The 20,831-nt window shown below is 26.3% G+C and overlaps 2 protein-coding genes across 4 annotated transcripts in view; one reads left to right on the forward strand and one right to left on the reverse strand.

Annotated features, from left to right (window-relative positions):
• Nucleotides 1-102: 102 nt before the first annotated feature.
• On the forward strand, nucleotides 103-10,389 carry LOC129989035 (tRNA pseudouridine synthase-like 1). Of its 2 annotated transcripts, none has more exons than XM_056097347.1 (7): nucleotides 103-243; nucleotides 1,286-1,343; nucleotides 2,816-3,009; nucleotides 4,365-4,535; nucleotides 5,866-6,100; nucleotides 8,424-8,586; nucleotides 10,255-10,389. In XM_056097347.1, exons 1-7 carry the CDS (start codon nucleotides 197-199, stop codon nucleotides 10,323-10,325), a joined length of 939 nt encoding a protein of 312 aa, XP_055953322.1. In that variant the 5' UTR covers nucleotides 103-196; the 3' UTR covers nucleotides 10,326-10,389. The 2 variants fall into 2 exon arrangements, with proteins under 2 accessions (XP_055953322.1, XP_055953321.1); XM_056097346.1 differs by lacking the exon at nucleotides 103-243 and adding an exon at nucleotides 922-1,016.
• The window catches only part of LOC129989034 (endothelin-converting enzyme homolog), a 77,739-nt gene continuing 67,261 nt past the window's right edge, over nucleotides 10,354-20,831 (reverse strand). For both annotated transcript variants that reach the window (XM_056097344.1, XM_056097345.1), the window contains 7 exons: nucleotides 17,818-17,869; nucleotides 17,640-17,707; nucleotides 16,162-16,292; nucleotides 14,669-14,734; nucleotides 13,061-13,156; nucleotides 11,357-11,433; nucleotides 10,354-10,496 (listed from right to left, as the gene is read on the reverse strand). In XM_056097344.1, coding sequence (XP_055953319.1) covers nucleotides 10,394-10,496; nucleotides 11,357-11,433; nucleotides 13,061-13,156; nucleotides 14,669-14,734; nucleotides 16,162-16,292; nucleotides 17,640-17,707; nucleotides 17,818-17,869 — 593 coding nt within the window. In that variant the 3' untranslated portion in view covers nucleotides 10,354-10,393. The remainder of the gene's footprint in view (nucleotides 10,497-11,356; nucleotides 11,434-13,060; nucleotides 13,157-14,668; nucleotides 14,735-16,161; nucleotides 16,293-17,639; nucleotides 17,708-17,817; nucleotides 17,870-20,831) is intronic.

A 20,831-nucleotide genomic window follows, 5' to 3' on the forward strand; every position in this document is an offset into this window, starting at 1 on the left:
AAATAAATAAATTTATTTACAAAAAGAAAAGAAAAAAAAAAAGAAGTGAGAGAAAGAGAAGCAAATTGAAAGATCTAACTGTAACCATGCCTTTACGAAAACAGTAAATAAACATTCGCGGTTTAACTTTTGAATTGTGAATAAGAGATTTTTTTGGTTAAACATAAATACCTTGCGTCGTTTCTTAGTATTTGAAATGGTGCGGTATCTACTGCGTTTAGGTTACATTGGAACAAAATACAGGTAATCACAATTCCGATAATGTATTTGTTTAGAAATTTTATAGTATTTCATAAAGATGTATATAGAGCCGTATAGTTGACTAAAGAAATTTGTTTTCATTAAAAATTACATTTTAAACTAACATATTAACAAAATAGTTATTTTAACAAATAGTTCCTTTAACAAAGTATTTTGAAGATTCAAATTGTATTAGATATTAAAGTTATATCATTTTGATGGCCTTGTACTTGTTCTATTTCTTATTTGCATGAACTATCATATTGTGGTGAAATCCTGTGATATCATAGTGCTATTAACTATATAAATCATCTGATCTATCTATCTTCTGACATTCATGGTATTGTAACTTTATTTCTCATGTAAATGCAAAGATATTAAACAGAAATTTTTTTCTTTGTTTCAACAAATGTTTTGAATTTTTGATGAAACAGTGAAAATAGTTTGAGTTTTATTTCAATGATAAAATAAATTATAGAAAAAAATAATAAAGATTCATAAAATGTAGAAAAAAATGCTAGACAATTATATTAGTGTTGTTAAAAAGATATATTTTTTTAAATTTTAAAATGGTGTAAAAGTTTGTTTTATGCATAGTTTTCAAGTATTATGCAATATTATATGAAGAAAATTATAAAATCTCACATTATTCATAATTAATTAACATTTCTACAGAAAGAATTCTGTTAATATGCTTATTCCCACCTTCCAAGTATTTTTATGCCAAATCTCATAGCTCTAGTTCAAATGGTCTGCCCTGTAGGGCATTCATACAGGTACATGTTTTCTTTTTATTTATTAATTGTGAAGATTACTGATGAATTGTAATTTTTCTTCTTTTGTTATTTTCATCTTATTTTCTAAAGTGAATGAAAAGAGAATTCATTCAAATTATGTCTTGTTTCTGCTATTTTTTTCAAAAATTATAGTTAAAGATTCCTATATATGTCTTATACTGGATAATTTATTGCATCAAATTATTATAACTTGTAAAAATTATGACATTAAAATATTTATTAAGGTTGCTTTTTTATGTATATTTCAGTGGAACTCAAAAGCAGATTAATGTCCCAGAGTCAAAAACTGTTCAAAATGTAGTAGAGGTAAAAGTTCAATATTTATAATTTTTAATTTAATAATGCTTATTTGCTTTTAACTTGAAGTTCAATTATTATCATTTCATGATAAATTTTCATTGTGTGCGTATGTGTGGGGGGGGGGGAGTATAACAACTAAGAATTTTTCTTTTTTTTTTTATTGTTGCTCCTATTTTCTTCAAACTATAAACTGCATATATATATATATATATATATATATATATATATATATATATATATATATATATATAATATTGTGTAAAAGAATATTAGTAAATTTCCAGAAGCTTATCTATTGATAGATCTTATTATACCATTAATCCATTCACAATAAAAGTAACCATCAATGACTTTTGGATTGTAATCATAGGGCTACTGTAAATTTAAACCCTGCACTGAGCAATTATGCATACTTGTGCCATTTAAATGTTCTATTTTTTGTAATTAATCTTGTTAGTCAAATTTTTTTAATTATTTAAGTTTGATTGGAAAACCAAGTTACTTATTTTAAACTATTTTATTATATACTCGTATTTATAATGGTTTGCAATTAAGATTAAAATGTATGCATACAAAAAATTATTTTTGTTCTTATTTATAAGAAAGATTTTACACTAAAAATAAAATAAGTTAATAATTTGAAAATGATTAATTATGGTAAAATATATGTAAACATTATTTAACGAGAAAGAATCTATCTAATAGAAATAAGTAACATGAAATTCTTTAATCAAAAACATATTATGTTGTCAAGAAGAAAATAAAATTAAGAATATCTATAAAAAATATATAATTATTGAATTGAAACTGGCTGGAAATGCATGAAATAATCTGACCGCAATTTAAAAAAAAAATTTAATTTATTGTGGATCTGGAGGATTTATATGATACAAATAAATTGATTTCACACTATAATTTTTTTTGCATTATTATTTTTATAGTTTATAAAATGAAATTATGCCCTTGCTTTATATGTGATAGATGTAATATTCAGTATTTAAATTGGGCTCTTTCTTCACTCTCTTTTATCATTCAAATGTATTATTACATCATTTGTATGCATGCATCCATATGAAATCCCATGCTGTAGTTAGGGAGTTTTATCAAGATGAATGAACACACATTGGTTACATCTTACTACTATAAGAACAAAGATGATATGGAATTAACATTTTTAGATAATAAGAAAATTTCCAATGAAGTGTGCATTTTATTCCCAACATCATTTATTCCAACATTTACAGGTTCCTCAAAACCATGCCAAAAAATGAATGAGTGATGTGTTTATATAATACAAAACCTCACGTAGATTATTTTTTACTGCTCAATCCCTATATCTTCTTTTAAAGAACATAGGCTAATATGTTTTTTTAAGTAGCAAAAATTCATTTAAAAACAACTTAAATGAACTTTTGCTATTAATTTTTTATTTAATATTTATGTTATATTTGTTTCTTACATATATATGTATATTTCAGAGTGCACTTTTGAAGTTGAGAGCTGAGAACATTCCAACCACATTTTTTGCCAGCAGAACAGATAAAGGTGTTCATGCACTGATGAATGCACTTCATGTTGATCTGGATCATAAAAAAGCAGATGAATTCTATCAACCTCATAATATTAAAAGAGTTTTAAACTCTTATTTTATTGAAAATGATCATGAAATTGTGTAAGTATTCTTTTGTGGCTTTTCTTTCATAAGTATTGAAAAAATTATATGTTAAATCTAAAAAAAAAAAAAAAAACTTACTTTAAAATAATTTATCTGTTTTTTAGAAATATGTCCTATATCTATGAGCTCTTTTAATGCATTTGAATTATGTACTTGCAAGGCAAATTTTTTCTTTTAGTGATACATTTACACTATTTAATAGCAAAACCCTTGTTAAGTAAACTGAGAATCTTTAGAGATTGCATTTATTAGCCTGTAGTTGATTTTCTATTACTTTTTTAAGAATGAGGGAAATTGGATACTATTATATCTGTAAAAAGGATTAACACTTTTATATATGACATAGATTGTAATAAGATATGTTGATAATAAAATGTTCATCATTAGTATATTTTTAGATATCCTACAGATTTCTGCTTTTGATTTTAAAGTCTGATGTTATATATTACACTTAGGATTGAAATTTCTTTGCATTTTATCAATCATGATAGTCCTGAGAGTTTCTTTTATTCGGTAAAGATGCAAACAGTGAGCTGTATTCAAGACATGGATATCACAAAATTTATCAATACATGCAATAATTCTTTTACAATTAAGTTAATGAATAGATTTTGCTATTATACCAGCAAATCTGTAAGTAAGCACAATTCTAATGCAAGGATATTTTCATTCGATTTCAGCAGAAAGCTACGAATACTATTTTATAATTTTTTAAGTGAATTAAAATTGTAATGTTTTAATGACAAAAACATTTAAATTTTAGTTTAAAGTTTAGTTTTTTTTTTTGTCTCTCTCTAAAAATCCTGATTCTCTTTAAAACATAATTTTATCTTTCTTAGAACAGTACAGATTGCATTTAATGGCTTAAGAATTTCTTGAACTAGATTTGAATTTGCTCATTAACTGCTTATAAAATAATTTTCAGTGGAAAATTTTTTGCATGTTCATTATGGAAAATTTAACAATACAAAACCATCTGAAATTTGATTTCAATTTTTTCAAATATTTAGCATATTACTGTTTATAAAATTCTGTTGAAGTATATAATTGGGCTTGCTTTTTGACCTCATGATTTTCAAAAGTAATAAATATTTCTTCTATACCCATAATATTTGAAAAGTTTTAATTTAACATTTCTTTATTTTTATTAAATGAATAAATTGTATCATTTTTGCATTTCAAAATATTTAAATATTTTTTACTTATTCTTAGTAGATTGAAAAAGTTGCTTTTGAATTCAATATTTGAAAGAGTGAAATGCATATATTGTCTAATTTTTGTGGTTTTTGTTATTTTAGATCTTAATGTATTATTTTATTTGTTAATATTTTTCAATATATTTTTGTTACTAGAGTTACAAATGCTTGTGTAGTTCCTGATGAATTTCATGCAAGATTCCATGCCAAGTGGAGAAGTTACTATTATCGTATAGCTATTTTAAAACCGGGATTGGATAATATAGTTTTGAATCACTGTCAAGGTTATTTACCTATTTGTGAAATCAATCGATGTTATGCTGTTCCGTAAGTATTGTAGGTGCATTTGATAGTTTTTTTACTAAACTTACTTATATTTAATCCTGTTTCATTATATAATGTGCACTATTACAATGGAAATTTTGTTTTAAATATTTTATAAAAGGTAATATAGTATATAACTTTGTTGTAAGGCATAGTTAATATTAGATGTAGTTGTATGTTAAAAAATCATCTATTTAGCTGCAAGTTTTTTATACATTCTGTGAGGATATTGATTGACTGATGCTGTACAAGCAGTATTTCAATTAATTCTTTTGAAAACTTCTGAATTTTCCATTAAAACATTCTGCATTGTTCTTTTTTATTATTATTATTTGTTGGAAATGAATAATGCATTTGATGCATTTTTTGATTATATATTTATAACAGAGATACAATTTAAGTGAGAAAAATGAGGTTTAAATGCTAATCAAATTTATATGCCAAAAATGATAAATTTTAATATTAAATTTTACTATTAATTATTATTTTTTAAAAATAATTATAAAGATTATATGTGGGTTATTCCAAAAGGATGTCTACAAATTTAAAGGGTAAATCAATACACAGAAGAAAAAAAAATCATTCTTACAATAAAACTTTGGATGGGAGAAAATTAAGAATATATAATTTCTTATAAGTGTACTATGAGCTAAGCTAAGAAAAAGAAAGGATGCATTAGATAGATAATGTATAATGGAATGCATATTCATTGCAATGCATTTCCATGAACAACAATATACGAAACATGTTTCTACATGTTTTGATATTGATTTTTCTTTGAATGATAAGTTCTTTGAAAACATATGTACTTCAAAAGTTTGTTGTTGATACTGTATCTTACTTGCTATTTATTATATTGTCATGCTGTGTTAGTTAATATAATTTAATATAATTCAAACAACTGATTGTTCTGTTGTTATTTTGTATTCCATTAAACCTGTGTTGTACATTTTATCTTGTATATCCTTTTCTTAATTTACTAACAAAGAGCTTCTTGCAACATATACCATGATATTTGCAACTTCATTGCTATTGCAAAAATAAGTTTACTCTGTATGCCTTACTTTTAAATGTTGTAAGTGTTCTTTTGCATTTTCCTGTATTTAGAGACTTGCATAGTTTGCAAATGTCACGAACTTGTTCTTTTTACTATAAAAGTAAATTTTTTCCCCATGGCAGAAAAGCTTTAAAAAGAAAAACTATTATTAATATTTAATTATTTTAATATAAAATAAATGCATACAATTAATTGGCATATGGACAAATTTTGTGTTACCTGTTGCTTTATGTCTATTATCATTAATGTCACAAACATTATGTATACCTTTTACAGATCTGAATTAAATACAAGTATAGTTAAAAATGTTGCAGATATGTATTGTGGGGAACATGACTTTTCTACATTTACGAAATACATCGGAAGAACACCATGGAAAAGTACCGTAAGATTAATTGAAGAATGTAAATTTTATGAATCTTCTTATCCAAACTTTATTGATGATCCTCAGTATTCAAATATATCTATATGGGAATTTTACATAAAGTCACAGTCTTTTCTCTACCATCAAGTGAGTATTAAACATGAATCATATATATATATATATATATATATATATATATATATATATATATATATATATATATATATATATATATATATATATATATATATATATATATATATATATATATATATATATATATATATATATTATTGCCAAGTGAAGTATTCTGTATTATTGTCATGTGAAGTATTGCTATTGATATATTTTTTTTATCCAAATATTATGCATATAACTGTAGATTGTCTACAAATTTACAAAGAAACATACTGTTTTATTCTAAAATTTGAAGGCATTATTTTCATAAAAACAATCTAACATAATTTACCAAATCAGATTACAAAATTTTGTTTGAAAAAAAAAACTTAAAAATTAACTTTTAGAAAATTACATATGTAGCATCAAACATCAAATTAAATTTCATCATGCATGCAGCATTTAATTTTTAATTTAAATCATGTATTTGAGATTTTTAATCATTTAAACTGAATTATGATATTTATATAAAATTTATCATTATGTTTATCTGAAAAGTTGTGAGTAATGAATGACTTTTACTTTAGACATAATGAATTTCTCTTTCCAATTGTATAAAAATTATTTACAGTTGTTCTTAATAAAGTGCAATCATTTCTATATTTTAAAGAGTTTTTTTAGGGTAAAATATATGATGTTACAATAATTTTAGTGTCTACTATTACTAAACAATATTTATATTTGTATGTGTAATGATTAAATGAAATGATAGAAATTTAGCAAATTAAGTGAAGTGTTAAGTTTAAATATTAATTTGAAAATTTCAATAAATATATAATAGATGCCTGTAATAACAGATAAGCTGAAATTTGCATGAAGTATGATTGCATTTATGTATGCAAGTATTATATTATTCCTTCAATCTTTATGCTTTGATTGTCATAGAATGTTATATTAATTGGTTGAAAGATCATTTTTCATTTCCAGGCTTGTTCATTGAGGGCATATAAACATAAATAGTATTTCATTATTTTGGTGCATTTTTAAATCTAAATTTAACTTGTTTTTTTAATATGTAATCATGAGGACCCATCACGACACTAGCAGAATATTTTTACTACAAATGTTTCCTTCAAATGTTATTGGCCAATTGCAATAATGTGTAGAAAGACCCCATTGGTCATTTTATGTAATGTAATATACAGAGAATATAACCAGCAGTGCTGAACAATAGCTCAAAGATCAATCTATATTGCTGGTCACCTGTGATCCACAATACTGTTAAAAAAAAACTAAATGATTATTATTAGTGACTACCATGGTTACCAAATAAATTCATCAAAATCAGACGAAATGCAGATCTTTTCTACTTGCTAAAAACCATCTGCAGTATTTCTTTTGTGAATGTTACGACATTAAATTTGTCAAAAATGTTTCTCAATTTAATAATGATAAATCAATGATCATTAATTTTAAAAAATTTGCAATTATCTTTAATTAATAAGGAAAAATAAAATTGAATATTTCATCTATGTCTTTATATGCAGTCATAGATTGATTAAATACTATCACGAATAGATAGGTTGATAGATTTCAATAAAGTTTACTTTATATGAATAAATTTAAATTATTATAGCGTTAAAAAATTCTTATAATATCTATTATTTGTGATTTTAATTTTACTCATTCAATGAATTTCAGTGTGTTTGAAATTATTGGTTTCTTTAAGAGAACATGGATTTTAAATCTTGATTAATTAATAATTATTTCTATCTTTATTCATTGAATTTTTTAAATCAATTTGAACCACTTATATATTTTTTAAAATCATTTTTATCATAGTTTTGAAATCTTATTAATAATCAAAATGTTTTGGAAAAAAATTCTGTCCAATGGTTTAATTTTAATTCTTTTTATTAAAACGGAATTTAAAATATTAATGAAAAAGTTATATACAGAAATGCTTACATTAATAAAAAAAATGTATGTAATTCATGCAAATGTAATATTATTCAGCATTTTGATTGCAATACTTAAATTTTTTAAAAGTCACGAGGATAATTTTTTTTTTCTAAAATGCTATTTATTCAAATGTGGTTTGGTGTAGATAATCAAGAAAGTCTAAAATTTTTTAAATTTGTGACATCTTCAGTTTTTAAGAAGAAGAATAAATGTGTATGTTTTAATTGAATTTTTCTAAATGAATAAAGTTGAAAATAAATTTATTAATACTTTGAAACTATAAAAACTTTTAAAATTATAATCAAAATAAGTTTTTAAAGTAGATTTTCCATCTCCTTTCAACACTGCTTTTAATTGAACTGAATTCAAACTTATTTTTAAATATACTTAGGTTAGAAAATTAGTGGGAACTGCTGTAGCTGCAGGACTTGGCCGAATCAGCTTGCATGATGTGAAACATATGTTTGAAGCTCCCAATCCAGAGAATTGGATTAAATGTCACTTGCCTCCTGCTGGAGGCTTATATCTTGCTCACATACATTATGACAAAAAAGGTAAGAATCCGAATTATTAACTATTTTTTCAAACATTTTCTTATTCTCTTGATGTAATTTATTCATTTATTAAAGAATGTGGAAAATTTGTCATTTGTCATCATTCATACTATTTAAATATTTAAGTTATTTGTGATTGCTTTGAAAAAGAGCACATTATAATATTTCTATTTAAAAAATAAACTAATCATGATCACACAAAAAAGAAATAGTCAAGCTTTTAAAACCAGAATTTCGTTTAGATGCTATCAAAAAATATTTTTGACACTTAAAACTCTCATTTTTACACCTTAATTTAGCTAAATTAAGCTTATATGTGTTTTATCTTTCTTTATATACCTTAGATATCTAAGTTATTCCAGAAAATGTGAATAGAAAAGAAACAAATTACTCTATTTCAATGAAAAATTCAAATGATAAATAGTAATACTGAAAATTTCTCAATCTGTGTATTTAGAATATCATATATTAATGACCCTAATAAGTAAAATACTTTTAAAGATTCTCTGGTCAAAATAATGGGAATGAAATGTTACTTTTAGTAGTATGGTATCTCTAAAGAAATATTTGCAAACTAAATTATCTGAACAATGTAATATGTGCACTCTTACAAACTAAGATAAAATTATCAATTGGATGAGGAGAAATGGAGTAAAAAGTATATCACTATGTCATTTACCATATTTTTTCTGCAGGGTATACTTTATAAAAAATTCAAGGGATCAAAGAAAAAATATGAATCAGACATCTATAAACTTAATTTTAAAAGATCTATAATTTGCATTTGTTTTGCATAATCTGAAATCAAAACTTAAAAAATGTAAAAATTCCTTTTATTTTTATACCTTTTCTGTTAGTTAAATTCATTTATATTATAGTTAATTTGAAACCCTTAATATAACTAGCTCAAAAACCTTATAGAGCAGTAAAATATTCAGAATAAAGAATTTCACCACTATCCTTCAAAGCTTTAAACACATCAAATCTAGACTATACTGTTTATTTTAAAACTGTATTTAGTATGTACTGTTTTATAAAATTAGTTGCTCTTTATTGAAATAGTACAGAATTATTTTGAATATTTAATAGTCATTTAATTTAAAAAATGGTTTTTGTCAGCTGCATTTCATTCCTGCATTCATTGTAATTAATTTATAATATCTGAAACATGCAGAATGAGAAATGTCCGATTATTGAGTTTCTAACAAAAAAAAGGGGGGGGGGGTATTTTCTTTGTTTGATTTGTTTTGTATATTGCATCTGCTTTTGAATCAATAAAAAAAAGCAAATATTATTATGAATAAAGATATTAAATTTTATACCAATCATTTAAAGATAGAATTGTGTGAATTATTTTTGAAATATATGCAAATACTATTCATAATATTTATGAATGCAAATTTCTTTTAAATAAAAAATTTACATAAATTTGTCATGATTCTTATCTGTTATTCAGACTATCTAATCAGATAACCTACTTCTTTTCTATCAATCATAGTAGAGAATGGGTCATCTAATTAATTAATAGCCATGAACCAGTGGTCAGTGTGTTAAAAAGCATGCTTTTATAATCAATTTTGTATGAATTCCATCACATAAATGTGTGTGTTGTATTTGTTTGTTGTTCATGTGTCAATTTTATTTATTTTTTGTTTTATGTTCTTATAGATTTCTTAATGAATGATTTATCTTCACATGACAGAATAGATAAAGAAGAAACAATATGTTCACAGATGTAACATATACAAAAATTTTAAAACTTGTATATAATAGTAGATAAATAAATATTTATTTAACAATTTATACATCATGTCCATAATGAACATTTTGATTTTGGATTTAATGTTGAACCAGTTTCACATTTGAAATCTTTTGAGAATTCCTCCACGTTTGATAAAGCTCCATTTACCCTAGAAAAAAATCATTTTCTGTGATAAACAAAATCAATGCTAAATTAATTTTAATGCAAAATTAATGCATTTGAATTTTGCATTCAAATGAATTAACTAAGCAATAAGTGCTTTAAAAGTTAATTTTTAAATAGAGGTAGAAACATGGACATGTTTCTGCCAATGTTTTATACGATATGATATTAGTGATGCTGTTCATAAAAATTTAATGTTTTGCTGTCAGTGGTATCATTTCCCTTTGCTATTGGTCATTTTTCATAAATATTACAATATAAGGAGACATTTTATTTTTCCTTGTATTTTTTTTTTTTTAAACTGAAATCTATACAAACTGTTATTTTGCTTTAAATCCATACTAAAATAACAAAGTGCAAATAAATAATTTCTCAAATGAGGTATAAGAAATTATTGAATTAATGCAAACTAAATTAATGTATCTTTCCAGTATTGCTAGATAAATAAGAAATGCAAAATATTTCTGAAAGTTTGATGTAACATTTATTAAATTTCTGTAAAACAGTGTAATTTTTTGTTGCATAACTGTCTTAATTAGTTTGCATAAAAGTTAATTAATTTTAAAGATTAATTTTTTTCTATGAATAATTATTTTGTAGCTACCTATAATTGATTTTTTTTAACAAAATGTGAAAAAAAAATCAGAAACAATCATTAGTTATTGTTCTATAAAATTAATATTATAATGAAAGTTCTATATTGTTATTATTATATAAATTATATCATTTCTTGCTCTTGGAAAAGTGAAATGGGGAGTGTTATTTGTTAATGATTAAGTTATTCTGGTTTCAAATGCTAAATTGCCTTAATATTCTTATTGCACAGTTTAACAAAACAAATCTTACCTGAATTTAGCAGGGGCATGAACACTATTTTCTATTGTATATTCAAGGCTGTGATCTGTTTGCTTTCGACACCAAACCTATAATAAGTTAATTTATATTATCACTTTTTTTTTAATTCTCAAGTGTATATTAGAGAGTAAAAAAATAACAACAGCAAGACACATTTTGAAACAATGAATTTAATAGGTGCATCTTAGTTTTGCATATTTAACATCTTAGTTTTGCATAATTAATTTTAATCTATTAAATGTTCAACAAAAACTTTAATAATGATTTATTATTGGAATGTAGTTTTTTAAATTTCATTATTTACTTCATTACATTATTTTCATTCATTATTTTATGACAGCTTAATTAGAGTTTTTGTGCTATTTTATACGCCTGATAAATTTCAGAGAAAATGTTGCAACTATTTAAAAATTCCAACAAGAAAAACTAAACATTCACAATTTATACTGCCACAAGGCCTCGGAAATTATCGTAAAACATAATGACTAGACTGATACATATTTGTAAAAAATATTGAGCAAAAAGTGTTTAAAGATTTTATCAAACCTAGATTCATTAGACTTTAGAACTACCAAATTTAATACATAGTTACTTCTTGGGTAGTAAGTAATTTTTTAAAGGGTTTCTTACAAAATTTGAATTGAAAAAAATTGAAAATTAAATGAACATAATATTGCACAAAAACCATTTTTATAGTAATTTAAAAGATTTTTAGAAATTAAATTTTCAGTGAAACCTATTATATTTCTATGTTACTTATTTTTAAGAATTTTTTTTCAACATTCAGTTTTCTCATTCTAGCTTACAATTTTTTTTAAAAAAAACTAGTATGTTTATATTTCAAAAAAATATTTAATCTGAGACTTATTTACATTTCTTGCTTCCAAATTTAAAAGAAATATATCTTGAGTTTTGCATTAATGTGGTATAATTTTATTAATTCTCAAATTTGATTTTGGAACAACAGTAAAATAGTATAAAAATATAGTCCACAAACAATAATGCTTTTCATCACAACAGCATGCTATAAAGTTTTGAAATTTCTATTTTAATTCTTCCTTTGTTTATTTATTTGAATATTCTGTTAGGTGCATATGCAGACATTAACAATAATTCAAAAAGATGAGATGAATTTAGTTAGCAGCCATTATATAAAAATTGTTTGATTCTAATTAAATTTTTTAGTAAAAAAAACTGCCTGGTTAAATTTTTATATGTGCATAAGTATTGCTCAAATATAAGCATTGTTCATGTACATATGTAATGTAAAATTTAGTTCAAAGTCTTTATATGTTCAGATCTATATCAAATTTTGGACCATTCTCTTTCAATGGATTCATCATTTAAAATATTGCCTTCTTTGTGCCCCTGAAAAATGGTGACGTTTTAAAATTTTGAAAAAATGCATTGTATACTAAATAAGAGAAAATTCGAGGAGCATTCTGGTATAAGATCTTTTTGTAGAATAACGTCTGCCAGAACTTAATCATTTTTTTTAAACTTTAAGAACTATTAAGGTAATAAATATTTAAAATTAAACTCACAGTACTCTGAAAATCAGTTTAAAAAAATAATGCATGATTTGAGCTTTGAATGAATCACCAAAAATGTCATGTTAGTTTATTGATGTACCAAGAAAACTTTTATTATTACTGCATTTATATACTGCATTATTATATCTTTAGATATACTTACTGAAGCAAAAGCTATCCAAAACATTTGTCTTTCTGTGAAAGGCAATCCTGGTAACTTCTCTTCTTTTCCAATTTGTTTAAGCAATTTTTGGTATGCCTGAAAAGGTATGCAATTATTTTCTAGAATAGGATTATACATTTTTCCACCTGCAGCTCCATTTTCAGAAGAAAAAAAAATACGAATGAAACTTTTGAAATAGTAGTGATAAATTAATTCAATAGTTTTGAATAAATTTATTGATAAGTTTTAATCAAATTTATTTTCATAACAGTGTTTCCTTACAAATAAATAAGAATTTGAATAATGCAACTATGCGAGTCTTTAAAGCCTGAAAAACTGCTTTGCATAGCTATTCAATTCAAGAAGGGAATATAATAGTCTGCATTAAAATATAATCTGATTTTTAATTTAAAAAATATCCAGTAAAGGGCTGACTATTTTTAAAACAAAATTAAGATGGTTTTTTTTTTTTTTTTTCAGTAAAGGGACATTAGTAAAATAAAGATTGGAATTTTTGTTATTCTGCTTCTTATTACTCATATGAGCCACTTTTGTAGCCATAAGTTAACCACCTAGAGACACTGAGACTTCAGAAGTTGTCAAGCATTTGAAATTTGTCAAAAATCTGTGTATAAAAATTACAATATAAATAATGTACAGTTGTATGTGACAGAGCTTCTCTTTTTTCCACTTACAACTGAGGTCTTAAATTTTGAGTTTGGTTAGTATTGGCCCCATTATTACAGAGCATTTAATTCATTTTAGTATGTTAAAATTTTGAGCATGCGACCATCCTTAATGCCTTGGAAGATTTAAGTGGAATATTTTTATTTATGCAAAAAAGTATTTGACCTCATTAGATTGGTGTGGTCTGGTTATTTCCCCAAAGGAATATTACAACAATTGTGTCATCTGATTGAATGAATACTTGCTATAGACAAAAATATACCATCATATTTAATGATAATGATCCTTTTTTCACTTGACAGATATATTAGATTAAATTTTAAGAAGCTAATGGAACAAGCAGAGTCATGAATTGCAGCCTTAGTACAAACAACACTGCAGGATGTCACAGCTAATTTTGTACTTCACTTATACCATAACAATGCTTTAGGGATCGTAGGTATATCAGGAAAATTATGTTGTGATTTCCAACAGTTTTTTGATTACTGATTATGGGAACTACTTGTCAGCTGTGTTTGACCCAACCTCAAGTAAGACTACTAATAAAAATTACTGACCTTGCTTATTTTTATTTATCATTATGAATAACTTAAATAATTATTATAGTTTGCTTATTAATCCATTTTAAAAAAAACACCAGTCTTTTTCTAAGCACTATGCATTTGTTAAAAAATGCAATATTACTAAAACTTATTATTAATATTAAACTAATATAAAATTCCTGGATCCAAATTTATTTTATTTTAATACAAAATAGTATATGCCTATAAAAATCCTTTACTAACATAGCATTGACCAGGAGAAAAAAATCAATTCTTTGTTGTTGTTGTTGTTTTTTTTACTCATTTTATTCTGTTAAGTGAATATATGGTAATATTTTAGAATTACTTTAAGGTAAAAAATCAACATCTAATCACTTACAGCAAAGGATGATAGAAGTCCTCCATTGTCAGCAATGTTTTCACCTAAAGTAATTGTCCCATTAACCTGCAAAACCCCAATATTGGTTATTTATTAAGAAATGTGTATTTTATTTGAGAATGATGTTTCTGAAATACATAGTATCTATAATTTTTTTTAAATAACCCACAGAATATGAAGAAAAAACAGTTGCAAATAAAGAATCCTAGAAAAACATTTTCTTTCAAATAATTAATTCTATTTTATTTCAAAGAAATTAATTTTTTTAAACTTTATTAAATAGAATTAGTAGTCAAAACTATATTAATCTAAAAAGCCTTATTTTAAATATTTACTTTCTTATTGGGCAATAATGGTCAATGAAATTGCATTATTCTGAATTTCATCATATTTTATACACAAGGCTGATAGCACACCCATTTAAAGAATGATACAGTAGTAAAAGAAATATTACAATCATGCATTCCTATTTCAAAACAATCAAAATTATCGTTTGCAATTCATTACAAGCGTGTTTGTTTTCAATGGTTACTACTGTAATTTAAAAATCATTAACATGAAAAATTTCAATCACATAAATCCTTCATAGTTTTCAGAAAACATTTTTCATTTAAAATGGAAATTTTCTTGAAGATGTTGAATCATATATCATAAGTAAATACATATGCTTATTTACATATTTTTACAAAAGATTTTTTTAAAAAGCATATTAAGAACTATTTTATAATCTGCTTTCATTAATTTTTATTCTAATTAATTTAATTATTTATTCCAATTAATAAATTGTCATTTAAAGGCAATAAATATTAGAAATTAATTAATTAATGTCTATTCAAGCTAAAAAACTGCCCATCGAGTTTTTCTTCATGAATACTTAAAATATTTAAAATGAATCTTTAAAATGAATTCACTTACATTTAAGCAACTTGTTAATTTTACTTAATTAGAAACTATATGGTTGAAATAGTTTTCAATATTCAATTTTTTTTCCATTTAAACAGCATTATTAATCAGCATTATTTTCCATTTAAACAACATTAAAAATGGTTATATGACTGAAAATTGCAATTTATTTTTTCTCTAAAATTTTTATTCATTTGTTCAAAAAATAATGCAGAAAAATTCATTCCTATCAAAGCATTTAAAAATTTGATTTAACAGAAGTTAAAATTATCATTTTCTTTTGATTATGGGAAATTGCTTAAATTAAAAATCATTAATGCAGTAGTTTAAGGTTTTATAGGAATATATACAAATGGCTTGATTTTAAATCTAATACATTTTCCAAATTAGGTATAATAACTGCGAAAACAGAGTAATAGAACTGGAAGTTTGAAAAACAAATAATAACAGCAGATATAATATTTGAGGGCGAATTAGGAACTCCAGGATATCTTTTCAAATATTTTGTTGAAAAATTACCATGATAATATATTACACATTAATTTTTTTTATTATTTGATAGCTACAATAAAGTGACCTGTAATCCTTACGAGAGAATCAACTTTGGGTTCGTAATATTCGTTGTACTGTTTCTCAAAACATTTTGTTTTTTTGTGAAAGTTTTCCCAACTTTGACTTGTCCACCACTTTCTGTAATTCCCATCTTCATCATACAAGCTGCCTGCAAGGAAATTGAAAACAAGTTATTGAGTAAATACTTACACACCCAAAAATAAAATAAGGCTCAAAACTTAATAAAATGATATAAATAAATTCTCCAACACAGCCCTTGCTTGAATTTTAAGAGATTTCCGCGCAATTGATATATTTATTCTAACTTGTGGAGCATTGATGAAGTTTAGTTTAGTTTAGTTATATTAACGCCCCGTTTTTAAAGCAACTCTAGAACTATTTTGGGACGGTCCTCGTAATTTTGAACGGCTCTCAGATGACGTGGACGATACCTGAGCTGGCACCCCCTCTCCAAACTTCCACACCACTCCAGCAGGAGGGCGTTTGGCTCCCGCGGATGTAGCGTTCATCAGACTCTCTTGCACGATGGTTCTTCGATGGAATCGGGCCTCGAACCTGAAACCCTCAGGTTCCGAAGCCGATACTTTACCAGCAGGCCATCGCGATCTCTGGAGCATTGATGAAAAGAATATTTCTATGAAAGAATACTATTAGGAAGTCCCCAAAGTTTCTTTCACATCGCGCAATGAATGGCCTTATATGGCTCTGCTTGTGCAAACATGCAACCTTATTTATTAACTGTCTATGTCATCGGTTTCAGTCGTTCCAGAGTTCTTTTACAGCACATTTCATTTGTGCCATAGTCTCTTTAAGACTAACTATAAATTCTACGCAGTGCTGTCATCAACTGTCATTGAAAACTGCCATAGCAAAAGGAAAAAAAAAAAAAAAAAAAATGGCCAGAATGAATGAACCAACGAGACGTTGTTTTTCATCATGACAATGCCAGACCACATATTGCATTAGTCGTAAGAGAGAAGCTCTTACAGTTTGATTGGGATGTTGTATCGTATCCTGCATACTATCCAGATCTCGCTCCATCTGATTATTACTTCTTTCTGGCCTTAAAAACTTCTCTAGGCGATAAGCGAAATAATCCATCAGCGAAATAAAAGCGTACCTCGAGATGTTGTTTCTTGCTCAAAACGCAATTTTGGAAAGAAGGCATAATGAGGCTGAGAGATGGAAAAAGATCAGAGCAAAAGGATTTTCTTATATAACAAAATAAATAATATCTTAAACAATAAATATTGTGTATTCATTTCATATTAGAAATAGGAAAGAAACTTATGGGATACTAAAGTTTCTAAAGATCATTTATTCTTCTTTCAAAGAAATAAATAATCTAAATTTTTAAAAATCGGTATAAAAATTAATAATTTAAATATTTTTAAATTTTAGAAGATATAAGAGATCCTGTAAAGGAATTCCGCTTTCTGCAAGAATTCTGCTTTCGAATAAAAGATTTTTTGGAAAACCTATATAGCCTACTTACCAGCATTGTCAAAAGCATGAGTGTATTCGTGTCCAAGTATTGTTCCAAGACTTCCATAATTGATGTAGCTGTGGGGATTTCATCGAACGTTTTAGAAAATAAAATTTGAAATTTATATCTTCACATAAAAATCAACAATAAAAAAATAGCAATAATCATAGTATAAAATTTATATTACTTTGGTCTTCCCGATGAGAAAAATGTATCTTGAAGTAAGCCTATTGGTAAAACTGAAAGAAAAAAAAACGATTTAAAAAAGAACGGATTGGGAAATTAAATTTTTATATAATACTTCAGTCATTTTAATCATATATAGTAAAATATTCTTGATATACTAACATTTTAAACGAAGTTATATTTTTTGAAATTAATCGAGTTATGAAGCTTCAAATATCATTGTTTTAAGAATGTACTTCCATTAATTGGCGGGTTTTTATCGAAGCGGCCATTGAAAGGGCCTAAAATCCTTACAAATAGTGATATTTAGAATTAAAAAAAAATAGTTCAACTCATTTCATTCGCAGATTAATGGCAAACAATAGTTACGGAAAATAATAAGTGATCTTTGGCAATTCATTGCTGTCATGCGATTAATACTTGTCCCAAATAAGTATATGTTAGTACAAATATATATTAGAACTCTTTTCCCCAATGATTAAACCAAATTTTAACACAAAACTACAATTGCAGCCACAAGATCACGTATCAAATTTTATTTACCTAAGTCATTACTTAAGTTTTTGAGTTATCGTTTTACATTCGTGCAAAGATACACAGGTTCCAAATTTGATTCATATCAACACTTTAAATTCTAAATCTGTGCCTTAAATTTTATTTCTCTAGCTCTATGTTTTGTAATTATCGTGTTTGCTTGTACCCAGACAGACAGACTTCCTCTGAATGGATTTCGTTCCAAATTTGATGGAAATATACAAATTTGGTGTAAAAGCCACATACCAAATTTCGTCAGTTAAGTTCAAAGCGTAAGCGTAATTTGAGTTATTGTATTGTTGGGATTATGTTTGACTGCTTGTACCCAGACAGACAGACTTCCTCTGAATGGATTTCGTTCCAAATTTGATGGAAATATACAAATTTGGTGTAAAAGCCACATACCAAATTTCGTCAGTTAAGTTCAAAGCGTAAGCGTAATTTGAGTTATTGTATTGTTGGGATTATGTTTGACTGCTTGTACCCAGACAGACAGACTTCCTCTGAATGGATTTCGTTCCAAATTTGATGGAAATATACAAATTTGGTGTAAAAGCCACATACCAAATTTCGTCAGTTAAGTTCAAAGCGTAAGCGTAATTTGAGTTATTGTATTGTTGGGATTATGTTTGACTGCATGTACCCAGACAGACAGACTTCCTCTGAATGGATTTCGTTCCAAATTTGATGGAAATATACAAATTTGGTGTAAAAGCCACATACCAAATTTCGTCAGTTAAGTTCAAAGCGTAAGCGTAATTTGAGTTATTGTATTGTTGGGATTATGTTTGACTGCTTGTACCCAGACAGACAGACTTCCTCTGAATGGATTTCGTTCCAAATTTGATGGAAATATACAAATTTGGTGTAAAAGCCACATACCAAATTTCGTCAGTTAAGTTCAAAGCGTAAGCGTAATTTGAGTTATTGTATTGTTGGGATTATGTTTGACTGCATGTACCCAGACAGACAGACTTCCTCTGAATGGATTTCGTTCCAAATTTGATGGAAATATACAAATTTGGTGTAAAAGCCACATACCAAATTTCGTCAGTTAAGTTCAAAGCGTAAGCGTAATTTGAGTTATTGTATTGTTGGGATTATGTTTGACTGCTTGTACCCAGACAGACAGACTTCCTCTGAATGGATTTCGTTCCAAATTTGATGGAAATATACAAATTTGGTGTAAAAGCCACATACCAAATTTCGTCAGTTAAGTTCAAAGCGTAAGCGTAATTTGAGTTATTGTATTGTTGGGATTATGTTTGACTGCTTGTACCCAGACAGACAGACTTCCTCTGAATGGATTTCGTTCCAAATTTGATGGAAATATACAAATTTGGTGTAAAAGCCACATACCAAATTTCGTCAGTTAAGTTCAAAGCGTAAGCGTAATTTGAGTTATTGTATTGTTGGGATTATGTTTGACTGCATGTACCCAGACAGACAGACTTCCTCTGAATGGATTTCGTTCCAAATTTGATGGAAATATACAAATTTGGTGTAAAAGCCACATACCAAATTTCGTCAGTTAAGTTCAAAGCGTAAGCGTAATTTGAGTTATTGTATTGTTGGGATTATGTTTGACTGCTTGTACCCAGACAGACAGACTTCCTCTGAATGGATTTCGTTCCAAATTTGATGGAAATATACAAATTTGGTGTAAAAGCCACATACCAAATTTCGTCAGTTAAGTTCAAAGCGTAAGCGTAATTTGAGTTATTGTATTGTTGGGATTATGTTTGACTGCTTGTACCCAGACAGGCAGACTTCCTCTGAATGGATTTCGTTCCAAATTTGATGGAAATATAGAAATTTGGTGTAAAAGCCACATACCAAATTTCGTCAGTTAAGTTCAAAGCGTAAGCGTAATTTGAGTTATTGTATTGTTGGGATTATGTTTGACTGCTTGTACCCAGACAGACAGACTTCCTCTGAATGGATTTCGTTCCAAATTTGATGGAAATATAGAAATTTGGTGTAAAAGCCACATACCAAATTTCGTCAGTTAAGTTCAAAGCGTAAGCGTAATTTGAGTTATTGTATTGTTGGGATTATGTTTGACTGCTTGTACCCAGACAGACAGACTTCCTCTGAATGGATTTCGTTCCAAATTTGATGGAAATATACAAATTTGGTGTAAAAGCCACATACCAAATTTCGTCAGTTAAGTTCAAAGCGTAAGCGTAATTTGAGTTATTGTATTGTTGGGATTATGTTTGACTGCTTGTACCCAGACAGACAGACTTCCTCTGAATGGATTTCGTTCCAAATTTGATGGAAATATACAAATTTGGTGTAAAAGCCACATACCAAATTTCGTCAGTTAAGTTCAAAGCGTAAGCGTAATTTGAGTTATTGTATTGTTGGGATTATGTTTGACTGCTTGTACCCAGACAGACAGACTTCCTCTGAATGGATTTCGTTCCAAATTTGATGGAAATATACAAATTTGGTGTAAAAGCCACATACCAAATTTCG

This window comes from Argiope bruennichi, chromosome 10 (assembly GCF_947563725.1).
Source record: "Argiope bruennichi chromosome 10, qqArgBrue1.1, whole genome shotgun sequence".
NCBI lineage: Eukaryota > Metazoa > Arthropoda > Arachnida > Araneae > Araneidae > Argiope > Argiope bruennichi.